Below are 13747 nucleotides of genomic sequence, written 5' to 3' on the forward strand. Positions count from 1 at the left end.
AAAAAAAAAAAAAAAGCAAAGCACTAGACTACTGCTCCTCTTAATTCCCCAGGCCCAAAAAGGCAGTTACTGTCTCCTGACACCTGAGCCAACAGGATCTTCTCTATTTTTAATGTCCCCAGTGAGGGCCCTGGGACAGACAAAGGGCAAAGTAAGTGTCTATTAAACCAGGAGAAGCTTCCAGGCTGAGGCCGCAGAACACTCTGCCATCTTTGCTTCCAACTCTGGCACCAAAACCTCCCATCCATTCGGAAGATCAGGTTCCTTCGCCTGGTGAAATTCCTACCGGGAAATGAAACACGGGTCCCACACGATAAGAACAGAGTCCCATCCTTAGATCAACCCTCTCACAGGCAGTGAGGCTGCCGAGGCTCCTGGAGCACAGCTAGTGGAGTTTCTCACTTAAAATGAACCGAGTGGGGGCTGGAGAGATGGCTCAGCGGCTGGGAGCACTGACCGCTCTTCCAGATACTGAGTTCAAATCCCAGCAACCACATGGTGGCTCCAACCATCTGTAACAGATTCTGGTGTGTCTGAAGACAGCTACAGTGTACGCATATACATTAAAAAAAAAAATCTTTAACAAAACAAAAAAGAACCGAGTAAGGACAATTATGACCAGTGAGTGCGGAAGACACGTCTATCTTCATGCTGACGTCACGGAGATGAGGCACCTCCCCTCCTCCCCCCTCCAAGTCCAGCAAGGGTTATCGTTCCAGATGCAGGGTGGGAAAGCTAGCCTCTGAGCATTTACATCACGTTTGGCATGGAGCAGCAATGGCTCCGTATGTGAAGGCACTCGTTGCCAATCCTAACAACATGAGTTTGAGCCCTAGGACCTGCATGGTGGAAAGTAACAACTGAGTCCTGCAACTTTCCTATGGCCTCCACACATGTGCTGAGGCATGTGGGCAAACACGCGTGAGCGCACACACACACACACACTAAATTAAAAAAAAAAAAAAAAGATTTTGGGCTGGAGAGATGGCTCAGCGGTTAAGAGCACTGACCGCTCTTCCACAGGTCCTGAGTTCAATTCTCAGCAACCACATGGTGGCTCACAACCATCTGGAATGCGATCTGATGCCCTCTTCTGGTGTGTCTGAAGACAGCTACAGTGAACGCACATACATGAAATAAATAAATCTTTAAAAAAAAAAATTTAAAAGTTTAAAAAAAAATGTTTTAATCAGCTGCTGTCCCAAACCTCTAAACAGGAGCTGTGCTCTGTGGCCACCTAGTTCTATTTCATGGGGCATAGCAGGGCACATACTAGTCGGTGGCTACTGGCAGGATCCTCCCTGGAAGTGGGTCTGGAGGGAATGCCAGGCCAGGGCAATCAGAAAATGTGGGATGTGGCTCTGTGGCAACAAAATTACCTGGCACATATATGTGCAAGGTTCTGAGTTCAATCCCCAGAGCAAACAAAGGAAGAAAGAAAAAAAAAAATACTAGGTAAAACCAAAATCAATACAGGCGCCTGTAAGCTAGAGAGACACTTGTGCATGGAGCCTATGTGACAGGCCTGCCCCGCTGACCCCTGGGAAAGGGCATCTCTCCCGGAGGAAACAACACTCCAAGGCAGCCGCATGCTTCAGCAAGGGGCCAGCGGTCAGAGGGGCAGCCACTGAGGTCAGAACAGAGACAGTGCAGGGCTGAGGGCAACAGCAAGGCCTGCCTGCCGCTATCTTGGTCAGTGTTTTGTTGCTGTGAAGAGACACCATGACCAAAGCAGCTCATAAAACATGAAAGCATTTAACTGAGGGCTTACGGGGTCAGAGGGTGAGTCCGTTATCATCATGGTGACAACATGGTGGCACACATGGTAATGGAGAGGCAACTGAGACAGAGCTACATCCTGGGTTTCTCCAATAAGGCCACACCTCCTAATCCTTCTCAAGCAGTGACACTTCCCATCCCTGTGACTAACCATTCAAGTACATGAGCTCATAGGGACCATTCTTTTTGTTTTGTTTTGTTTTTTGTTTTTTCGAGACAGGGTTTCTCTGTGTAGCCCTGGCTGACCTGGAACTCACTCTGTAGACCAGGCTGGCCTCGAACTCAGAAATCCACCTGACTCTGCCTCCCCAGTGCTGGGATTAAAGGCATGCGCCACCATTGCCTGGCTATAGGGGCCATTCTTATTCAAACCACTAGCCCTGCAGGACAGGATCTGATCTGCTTGGTGAGCAGCCTCAAGACAAGCAGTTCTCAACCTGTGGGGCACAGCCCTTCTCAGGGGTTGTGTATCAGACATCCTGAATATCAGATATTTTACATTATGATTCATAACAGTAGCAAAATTACAGCTACGAAGTAGCAACGAAATAACCTTATGGCCGGGGGTCAGCACAACATGAGGAACTGTGTTACAGGTCGAAACCTTAGGAAGGCTGAGATCCACTGATGTAGACACAGCGGAAGGAAAGGCCCTTCCTTACAACCCAGCAAACTGGCAAGGTCACTTCGGAAGTGTTCACTCCTCACGTGGGGCTGGGGCTGCCTTAGCGGAGTCAGCACAGGTTCTCCAGTTCCTATCAGCCCCAGTTCACATGCCGCCACCACCTTCCCACCCTCCTGCCTGACCTCCAGGTACATCTGAGTGTGAGAACCAGGCTGTGACCTAGTGACCAGCATACGGTTCTCTGAGAAAGCTACTCACGGCAGCTGTGGGGAGCCTCTGTGTGCAGGCCACTGGGAGGCGAAGCTTCCAGTCTGTCTCTCCGTCCAGCTGATCAGTGCGCAAGAAGCAAGACCCTGCGAAGAGATTTGGGCACTGTCTGATGTCTGCAATTCAAGTGTGGAGCTTGGATTTCCTCAGCAGCTTTGGGCAGTGCCTGCTGTTGCCCTTGAAGAAGCGGCCCATGAATGGCCAGAGACTCACAGACAAGATAAATCTCCACTTCCCACCCCTTCTACGAGGTCTGGGTTCAAATCCTCTCACTCACTCACTCACTGTAGGACAGGGGTAGGCCCTTGACTTTGCTGAGCCATCGTCTGCCTTGCTACATTACAAAAAGGAGATGCGCAGCCCGTTGTAACAGTCTAGCAGGGTGATGGGACAGTGGCCAACACAGGATGGTCACTCCTGTGGCCATTCCCAGGCAGGGGTGCAGGAGTTTCCAGACCCCTTCTCAGGACCGTTTGGATTGGGATGCAATGTCTGCCAATTAACTGGCTTTGTATCTCAGAGCCTCGGGTTCCAGGGGTGTAGGAATGGAGCCCGTAAGAACCTCCAGGGGTCTTACAGGGGCTAAAAAGTTGAGCCATGGACTCAGAACATGGCTTCTGAAAAAACTATGCCAGGGTCTGTTCTTGCTACAGAGTGACTCCACAAACACAAAACCCCAAAATCCACAATGCTTCAAAATCCACCATGATTGGCTGATGACTGATTCAGAGACAGTCTCAGATATTCCACGGTGACCTTCAACTCACTATGCAGCCAAGCATGACCTTGAACTTCTGATCTTCCTGCCTCCACTTCCTGAGTGCGAGGTTGACAGGTGTGTTTTATGGACTGGTTTTATGCACAGCTGGGGATGGAATCCAGAGCCTGGGGCCTGCTGGGCAAGCACTCTACAAACCCTAAAGCTCTCCAAACTTCTTAAGAAAAACTCTATACCATAAAGCTTTGTTTCAGACATAAAATCTCAAGCCTGCAGCACTTGCGGTCCCATGAGGGACACTGAAGAAGATAGGCTTGTGCATTCTAGGGACAGACACCTCCAGCGTGTCATAAGCTGTGACAGCAGGTCAGACAGGAAGTGAGTCCAGGTCACTGACAAGCAGTTACTTCCAAGCCTGAGAGCCTTGCAGGTCACTTCCAAGCATGAAGGCTGGGGAGAGGGCTCAGTGGGTAAAGGGCTTAATACACAGAGGTGAAGACCCACGTTCAGATCCCTAGAGCCCACATAAAATGGGATGTGGCAGGTCGTGTATCCTCAGCCTTCTTGTTTCAAAAATGGAAGCCAAGACAGGAGAATCGCAGGGTGGTGGTGGCGCACGCCTTTAATCCCAGCACTTGGGAGGCAGAGGCAGGCAGATTTCTGAGTTCGAGGCCAGCCTGGTCTACAGAGTGAGTTCCAGGACAGCCAGGGCTACACAGAGAAACCCTGTCTCGAAAAAAAAAAAAAAAAAAAAAAAAAAGGCAGGAGAATCCCCAAGAGTTCCAAAAACTTCCAAGCGCTGAAGCAGAACACAGGTAACCATATGGGGTTTTGGGTCATTTTTGGCTTTTTTTAAAAAATAGGGCCTTACTGTGGAGCCCAGGCTGGCCCCCAACTCCATGCAATCCTCTGTCTCTGGAGAGCTGGGATTACAGGCATAAATCAGCACGCTGGGCTCTACTGTGCTGTTATTGCTTACGTTGACCTACATCTCTTCGCTGTGTGTGTGTGTGTGTGTGTGTGTGTGTGTGTGTGTGTGTGTGTGTGTGTGTGTTTGTGTGTGCTCACATAGTGCAGACGTGTAAGTAGGTTAAAGGACAATCAGAGGGACCAGCTTTCTCCTTCTACCATGAGGGTCCCAGAGATTGCAATCGGGTGCCAGGCTTGGAGACAACCGCCCTACCTGCTCAACCACATCACCAGCCAAATTTTTAATTTTGTTATTTTATTAGTTGGAGGCTTTGGCTTGAGACATGGTCTCACTAGGTAGGCCCCCAATGACCTGGATTTGTTTCGTAGCGTCTGACCTCGAACTCTCAGGCCTGCCTCTGCCTCCCGAGTGTGGGATTAAACCCTATGACACCATGCCCGGTCAAATTTTCTGGTTCTAATAACCAAAACTCATGGGCCTGCAAGCACGCAAACACTTCGAGTTCGGAAGAACCCTTCTACAGAGATGTTCTGGTTCGCCTGTGAGGCCCCACAATGACATCTACCCTGTGACATTTCCAAATGATGCAGCTGCCAGATATGGTCACTGTCCCTGCCCGTCACATGCTTACCGTTTTTCTCTGATGTCCTCAGGAAGATCATGTCAGCAGGGACCCGCTGGTTCTGGGAAATGAAAGGAAACCAGTTGGAGTCATGGGCGGGGTCTTCCCCGGCCACTGTTCTTTTAGGCCTCAGTGATGGCTAAGCACAGGGCTGCTTTGACTGCAATCTGTAGGCCCTTGAACGCTCTTAGCACTTCACTAACCTCCACCACCCAGTAGCCTGTTAAAAGGAATGCCCGGTCCTGAGGTTCCTGAACCCTGTTTTCAGCTCCCGAACCTGCACCTGCGGCCAGAACCACCCCACCCCCCCACACCCGCCAGCTACAGGCACCTAAGGCAGACCTGCGAGCACTCTACTGCCTCTGCCACGCCGCAGGGGGCTTTTCTCCTCTCGTGTGTGTGTGTGTGTGTGTGTGTGTGTGTGTGTGTGTGTGTGTGTGTGCGCGCACATGCACATGCAAATATATGTATTCATCTGTGGATGTGCATGCATGGAGGGCAGAAGTCCTTGGGTTTTTGATGTTGTTTGTCTTTTGTTTTGAGTTTTTGGAGATGTGATCTGTCACTGGCCTAAAACCTGCCATCGAGCCCCAGGGATCTGCCTGCTTCTGCCTCCCAGTTCTGGGATCACAGGTGCCACCACACCCAGTGCTGTATCACAGGTGCCACCACACCCAGCTCTTTTCACACAAACTTGAGTCTCCACTCTTGTGTGGCCAGCACTCTAGGGACTAACCTATCGCCCTGTCCTCTTGCTTGACTTGCAGCAGGATGTCAGGAAGTAAAGCTGTGAACAGTAACTAAGGCCAGGTGTGATGTGTAGGCCTTTAATCCCTGCCTGTCCAATCTGTAAGTTCCTTGGTTTACACAATGGGATCTCATTTCAGAAACAAATAATAAATAAATAGAAATGAATTCACGGGGGCCTGTGTGGCTGTGCTGGGAAGGGATATGACAAGAGGGGCTCTGCCCCCAAGCATGCCAGGATCTCTCAAGGTGAGCCTGAGTGCCTGGACTTAACCATCTAACGAACCATTCAGTTCCCCCAGAAACAGGTAAGGCGGGTACTTCTTTCTGATGATCTTATGATCCCCAGACTCTCCAGAACCCACCGCTGAACCTCTCACATTCCACATACAGACAGTAAACAGGTGTGCCAGTGTCTGTTCAAGTGACGAACACTCACACAGACATTTAACAACTCTCCACTCTCTCCACCCCTGCTCCCCATAAAACGGCTGGCAGACCCCGTGAGTCAGGAGACGCGGGTTAACAGTTCTACAACGGTGAATTCAATAAATGTTTTTAAGTGTCAATGTGGCAAGCTACCTTGTAGAAAAGACATTATCAATAAGTGGGGGAGGGGGTGACCCCCTCCAAACAAACCCACCAAGCAGAAAACCAAATGTATACTTTATTTATAATCATAGGCAGGGCTACTGGCTTCCCAGCATATGGGCGCCTTAGGGAAATCTTTTTGTGTTTGTCTCAGTGGGATGGAAGCTTTTCTTCCCAAGGCAGAGATGTCTGCTAGCATCCTGAGGCGTTCCTTCAGTCAGTCCACCAGAAGCACAGAGCAAGGAAGGGCTCTACCCAGCATGGACTGCTCCCCCCACCCCACCCCATCCACCAGGCATGGACCGATCCCCCATCCCACCCAATCCCACCCCCTCCTCTCCCCACCCCACCCCACCCCCTCCACCAGGCATGGACTGCTCCCCATGCTCCAGCTCCCGCTGATGCCCAGCCCCTGAGAGGTTCCTAGACTCAACTCACCTTTTCCACAAGGATGAGATCTCCCACCTGGATGTTTGAACTCTTCACCTTCACGGTCCCTGAAAAGCAACAGACCAACAGACGCATCATTGTCTCGGACCATTTGGATCCTACCAGGCAGCAAAGCACAGGAGCGAGCGCCCGCATCCCACCTCTGTCTCACTAAGAGGAAGGCTGCAGTGGCTTCTGAAGCCCACTCCCCTTTAACAACACCAGGAGAACTTAGGCTCTTCAGGGAAAATGGGCTGCCCCTGCCATAACTTATCGTGTCTAAAATCAACCACTAACGGAGCACAATTATTATTCACCAATAAGTTAAAAAAAAAATCATCAAGATAAAAGGCACAGGACTGGGGAGACAGCTCAGTGGGTAGAGTCCTTGCCATACAGACATGAGGACCTGAATTCCATCCCCAGACCTACGGAAAAGCCACAGAGACATCTGCCACTCAGAGCAATTGCTGTTGCCTCAAAGGTCAAGTTCACTCCCTACCACTCTTAAGTGCCGGTCATTCCAGGGGGATCTGGTGTCCTCTTTTGGCCTCTTCCATATCTATCTCTTTCTCTTTCTCTCTCTCTCTCTCTTTCTCTCTCTTTCCACACACACACACACACACATACATACACACACACACACACACACACACACACACACATACATACACACACACACACACAAACTGCTTTTTTCTTTTTTCTTTTCTTAAAGGCCAAGAATGGTGGTACCCAACTTTAATCCCAGCCCTTGGGCATCAGAGGCAGAGGATCTCAATGAGTTCAAGACCAGCCTGGGCTACATTGTGAGATCCTATCTCAAAATAAACAGAAAAGCTTTCTGATGGAGGGTTAGACAATTCCAGAGATGGAGAAATTACAAGTATAGGGCCCAGTGGAATTTGAAATGGAGAAATTAGCCTGACTGGCCTTCCTGCTCCACCAGGGGGCACCAACACCACCAGTTAGAGCTCTGGTGGACTCCAGGCTCAGGGCTGGGGCTCCAGTATGAAAGCCTCCAATACCAGACAGGTATCCGAAACTCTGTCCACCCTCGGCTCCAGTGAACTCTTTCTCAGGAGCTCATCCCAACTTTACCAAACTTAGCTTACAGTCTTTGGTTTTATTAGCAAATATATGCCAAAAGTCAAACTTTAATGACCACACCTGGGTTCTCTACCACCAATGGTTAAGCCTGACTTACTGCTAAACCCATCACCCCGGTCTGTGTGTTTGTGAGCTTGACAGAGAACAGGCTCTCAGAGGCTTGACAGGGATTCATTCTATCAACATTGAGATTTACTTCTAAATCCTTCACACTTTTTCTTTTTACAATAAGCATGAGGTAGGTTGCTTTTCCAACTAGAGACAAACAATAAAAATATATGTATATAGACATATACACATATTTTATAAAATAAACTAACTCAAAAATTTTAAATGCTAAGCCCATAGTCTTCCTTCCACATCCAGTCCTGAATTATGATCAGTTCACTTAAACTCCCTCAGACCATCTGCTCTACCTCAGCAAGCCCTTTAATCCGGCATGTCTGCAGTTACAAGGTCTCCCCAGCAGGTTAACCCCTCACTGCAAGCAAGCCTACTAAACCTGGCCCAGCCAGCAAGCTCTCAAGCACACCACAGGACCCACGCATGACCGCATGACCGAACAATTGTGTTGTTTGACCAGGGACTGTCACAAAGGGGTGGTGGGGAGGGTGAATCACAGGTCGGCAGCTTCCACAGAGATCCCAAGACAGGAGAGATGGCTCATCAGTTAAGAAAACTAGCTGCTCTTCCAGAGGACTGCGGTTTTATTCCCAGTACCCACGTGGTAGCTCACAACCATCTGTTAACTGTTTGAAGGGACCTGACACTGTCCCCTGGCATCCACAGGCACTGTGCACACGTGGTGCACAGACACACATGCACGCAAAACAGCCATACACTTAAAAACATTAAAAATAAATAAAGAGATCTCTAGAGCCACACCTGTTACTGTAGTGATGGTGCCAAGCATTAAACGTGCACTTCCCACCTCATACATGGTGGGTGGTGGTGACAGTGGGGCGCACGCGTGAGTGTGTGTGTGTGTGCACACACGTGTGTGGAGGCTGATGACAACTTTTGGGAGCTAGTTTTCCCTTCCACTCTGGAGTCCTGTGGAGAGGACTTACCCTGTCCGGTTTGGTGACAAAAGCCTCTATCCACTGAGGTACCTCACCAGCCCATTTTGTGAGGTGCTGAAGTGGGGCGGGAAGAGAGAGGCAGTCTTCAGTGGCTGGGACTAACTCCCAAAGTGAAAGAGAATTTAGAACCCACAACTCCTAAGCGAGTATTAACCCCCTGCCTTCCAGAAAGGAAGAAGAGAAGAGGAAAGAGCAAGAGAAGGGGCAGAGAAAGAGTGGGGGAGGGCACAGAAATGGGAGCAGCCAGGGCAGGAGCTTAAAATCCTTACTGGAGGGCCAGCAAGGTGGCTCAGTGAGAAAAGGGTGGCTGCTGCCAAGCCTAAGGATCAGAGTTTGATCCCGGGGACCCAAATGGTAGGAGAGACACAACTCCTCAAAGTTGTCCTCTTGTCTCAATACACACACACACACACACACACACACTACACATTACACACAAACACACATTACACACAAACATACACATTACATATTATACACAAACACATATATTACACACATACATTACACACACTACACACACATTACACACACATACACACAAGCACACACACACAGTTTTTAATTCTTAAATTTAAACATGGGCTCGGCACTTTGTTCTGTAGCGAGCCCTGACTATTCCACAGCTGGCTGGAGAGGAGACACAGTGCGAAAGCTTCCTCAGAGAGCACCCTGAGAAGGGAAGACCCAAAATCCACCCTTTCCCCTTCTGGACCCCATACCCAGAGTCCACCGCTAGGCCCTAAGACTCCTCCACACGTGAATTTTATTTACATATTTATTTATTGTGCAGATGCATAGGGACCGGTGTAGCACAGCATGCGTGCAGAGGTCAGAGGGCAACTTAAAGGCGTTGGTTTTCTCCCTCCACCATGTGTACTCTTGGGGTTGAACTCAGATCATCAGGCTTGACAGCAAGTACCTTTACTCACTGAGCCATCTTGCCGGCCCCAAGGCTCATTTTGGTTCTTTGGGTTTTTTTTTGTTTGTTTGTTTTTGTTTTTTGGTTTTGTTTTGTTTTGTTTCTTCAATGCACTGTTGGAGACTCCAACAGGTGCTGGAGTAAGATTCTTAGAAAGTGAGACGGAAAATTCTCCAGATCCAGCCCTGATCTTTAACGGGCTTCTGAGTAATCCACCCGCCCACTTTCCCCACCTCACCCCGGCAGGCTCAAGTCCTGTAGAACAGAGGACAAACAGGCAATGGGCACAGCTGTTTATTTCTACAGCGCTGCACCCCAAGCCTTTCATAAGCAAACCAGTAGGGCCAGGCGGCCTTTCATGGATGACAGCCCCAGAATAAGTGCAGCCTGTCTCTGTGTCAGGGAGACACCAGATGTTTCCTTGGACTGCAGCATGCAAATGATAACTCAGAAGAATCTGCACAGGATCCAGGCCGCCACCCACCCCCCAAACAGGGGAGACCATCCTTAAACAGATTCGAGGACACCGAGCCGTGGGGGCCTGTTTTCTGACCCCGAACACTCGAGTTACACTTGTACTTTTCATGGTGAGCACAGGGCCATGGCTGCTGCTGTGGGCCAACTGGCTAATGGATCACTCTCTAATCTAACTGTGGCAGTGACAAGCTGTAAATTCCACTGTGTGTACACTTCCTGGGGCTGACATCAGAACACCTCGGAGGGGCCCAGGGTTCAGAGGCTTAAAGGTGAAGTTTCCATATTCAAATGGCGGCCACACTTCCATAACCCAGGAAAAGACTCAAGGCTGAGGAGTGCGGTTAGGAAGCACCTCTGCTTGAATCAGTTAGGAACCAGAGCGGGGCGGGAGGGATTAATTTTAAATATTATAAGTATATATTCAAGTTGTAAGTTATAGAGACTTTTCAATAAATACATCAATGGCCAAAACTGGCTGACAATGTCCCAAAAAACCAAACAGGCTAACAGTCTGGGAGCAGGAAGTAGCTGTTGAGAGAAATCAGCAGTGCAGGGGGGGGATCCCCAGGATCCCCACAGAAAAACGATAACTCCCCAAGTGATGCTTTGCCTTCCTCAGTGTGTCAGGCATGCCCACAACCACACATGCAAGAAATACATGTGTGTAATCTGAAAAGATTAACTGTACAATTTTAATGTGAGATATTTAGGGTTTTTTTTTCATACACTAAACAACGATCCATTTACCAATGAATTACAATAAGGACTGAATATTAGCCAAGAAAAACTTCAAGTACCACTTTGCATCTGTCTGACCTCACAAGAGAGTCTGTGGTAAGTCCTTCTAAATAAAACTCAACTGAGCTGCTGGCCTCGACCTTACTGGGTTGGGGGTGGGCAAGGGGGCAGATTCAAGGGAATAGCACAGTCAGGCGTGCACATGTACACACACAGACACACACACACATCAAACGGGGCAGATTCAAGGGAACAGCACAGTTGGGCGCACACATGTATACACACACACACACACATACACACATCAAACGGGGCAGATTCAAGGGAACAGCACAGTTGGGTGCGCACATGTACACACACACACACTACACACACACACACACACCAAACATTAGTAAATAAAATTAGAAGAAAGAAGTCTGTAGTGGTTTGAATAGTTTTGGCCCCCACAGACTCGTGGGTTTGAATGCCTGGGAGTGATACCATTAAGAGGTGTGGCCTTGTCAGAATGGGTGTGGCCTTGTTAGAGGAAGTGTATCACTGTGGCGTGGGCTTGGCCAATCTCCTGCCTGCCTTTGGATCAAGATGTAGAACTCTCAGCTCCTCCTGTACCATGCCTGAGGCCTGCACGCTGCCATGTTCTGCCTTGATAATAATAATGGACCAAACCTCTGGAACCTGTAAGTCAACCGCAATTAATGTTGTCCTTATCAGAGTTGCTTTGGTCATGGTGTCTGCTCACAGCAGCAAACTCTAACTAAGACACAGTTTTAAAGTCCACCACTATAATTCTCTCCTTATAAAAATAAACACTGGGCAGAAGAGATGGCTCAGTGGTTAAGAGCACCCACGTGGGGACTCATGACCACCTGTAACAGGTTCCACGCAGTTCCAGGTTATCCGTGGCCTCTTCCAGCACCTCAGGCACTGCATGTACATGGTGCACACACACACACAAGCAAAACAGCACCCATAAACAACAATGAAAAGTACATAGCCCAGTGAGGTAGCACGCGGGAGCAGATGTGGGTAGACCTACGTGAGTTCAATGCCACCCTAGTGTACACGGTGAAATCCTGTCAATAGCAACAACGATAATTTCAATTTTAAAAACACATAAATTCATATCCAGTCATTAAACACAGTCTGTCCTACAAAGTCAGAAAAGCAGTGCCCCAGTAACGATTAACTGAGTTCCCATTAATGACAGCATCCCTTCACGCTGACTGAAGTGGAACAGGGCCCCTAAAGGAAATGCACTAAAGGAAATGCAGGAATCCTCAGGTCTGAAGGGAACACCATTCACTACAACCCCAGGAAACCATCCACAAGAGACTCCTGTAAACTAAAGATGAGCTCTCGGGCCCTGGGCACTCTCTAGCCAGGCTAACCGTGCTCACAGGATTCCAGAGTAGGAAACCTGAGGGAGGCAAGCAACAGAGAGAGGAGAGGGACACATGAAGTATCCCGCACAACCCTGAGAAAGGTCTGCAGGCATCAGTGGCCTCTGCCTCTGCGCTGATCTGCCCAGATGTCCCCAGCAGGAGAGAGGCTATTCCACTGTGCTCATGATGTTTCTGCTTGCACTTTCTTTGAAGGCTAATTACCTCAGCTTCATTTAGTCCTTACCTCAGCTTCATTTAGCCCTGCACGGTGAAAAGGCAAGCCTTATGAAGAACTAGGTACTCATCTGTGGAAATGCAAGTCCCGGCCCTTGTCTCTCACACCCCTCACAGGCACCACTCCCCCCCACCCCAAATCAAACTTATTGTTTAAAAAAAAAAAAGTCTAAAAAGAAGTTCCTTTGCTTGGCCTTCCCTGACCCAAACTGAATCTTCCGTGGCTGTTCTGCCCTCCTGATGTTTGAGGTGAGCTATCATCTTCCTGAGTAACCGGCTTCAGCTGGACCATCCCCTTCACATCTTTCTGGCCTCATTTCCTGGAACTTCAGCACCCTTGAACACTGTTGGTTAGAGAAGACAAGGTTTGTTTGGTTTGGCTTTTTAAAGACAGGGTTTCTCTGTGTAGCCCTGGCTGTCCTGGAGCACGTTCTGTAGACCCGGTTTGCCTCAAATCCAGAGATCAGTCTGCCTCTGTCTCTGGAGTGCTGAACAAGTTAAAGTTATCCTTGAGGCCAATCCAGGCTACTTGACTCTGTCTAAAAGTAGGTAGGTAGATAATAGATAGATAGATAGATAGATAGGTTGATAGACTGATAGACAGACAAAACAGATAGTGTGTGTATGTGAAAGAGGGAGGAAAGGAAGGGGAGGGAGAGAAAGAGAGAAATGATAGAGAGAGAGAAAGAGAGAGAGAGAAAGGAAGAGAGAGAGAGAGGACAGAAATAGAAATGCTTATCCTAAATGAGGATGACATCTGGTTTTATTCTCTGACCTACATACTGTGTACACACACACACACACACACACACACACACACGCACACATGTACATGCATGTGCACACATGTCAAAGCCTGAGATGCAGAGCCCTTTGTAGCTCTAACATTAGGGCGGCACACACTGGAGCAGCTGGCCTCATCATAACACAGCGCTCCCCTGCCTCCTGGGCAGTGGCTCCTGGCTCTAGAGGAACCTTATCTTCTGGCAGGCCTGGGTTGCATCACCTCATCTCTGCCATTACCTCATTCTGCTCTGACAAATGTTTCCCTGTTATCCTAGAGCCTCAGCCAAAGCCTGAGCAATGGGTA

At 48.9% G+C, this 13747-nt stretch overlaps 1 protein-coding gene across 7 annotated transcripts in view; it reads right to left on the reverse strand.

Moving 5' to 3' along the window:
* The window catches only part of Atp9a (ATPase phospholipid transporting 9A (putative)), a 110303-nt gene that overhangs the window by 51061 nt on the left and 45495 nt on the right, over positions 1-13747 (reverse strand). For all 7 annotated transcript variants that reach the window (XM_031372859.1, XM_031372855.1, XM_031372853.1 and 4 more), the window contains 3 exons: positions 6719-6777; positions 4952-5003; positions 2663-2757 (listed from right to left, as the gene is read on the reverse strand). In XM_031372859.1, the coding sequence (XP_031228719.1) occupies positions 2663-2757; positions 4952-5003; positions 6719-6777 (206 nt within the window). The remainder of the gene's footprint in view (positions 1-2662; positions 2758-4951; positions 5004-6718; positions 6778-13747) is intronic.

The sequence above is a fragment of the Mastomys coucha genome, unplaced genomic scaffold (genome assembly GCF_008632895.1).
Source record: "Mastomys coucha isolate ucsf_1 unplaced genomic scaffold, UCSF_Mcou_1 pScaffold15, whole genome shotgun sequence".
Lineage (NCBI taxonomy): Eukaryota > Metazoa > Chordata > Mammalia > Rodentia > Muridae > Mastomys > Mastomys coucha.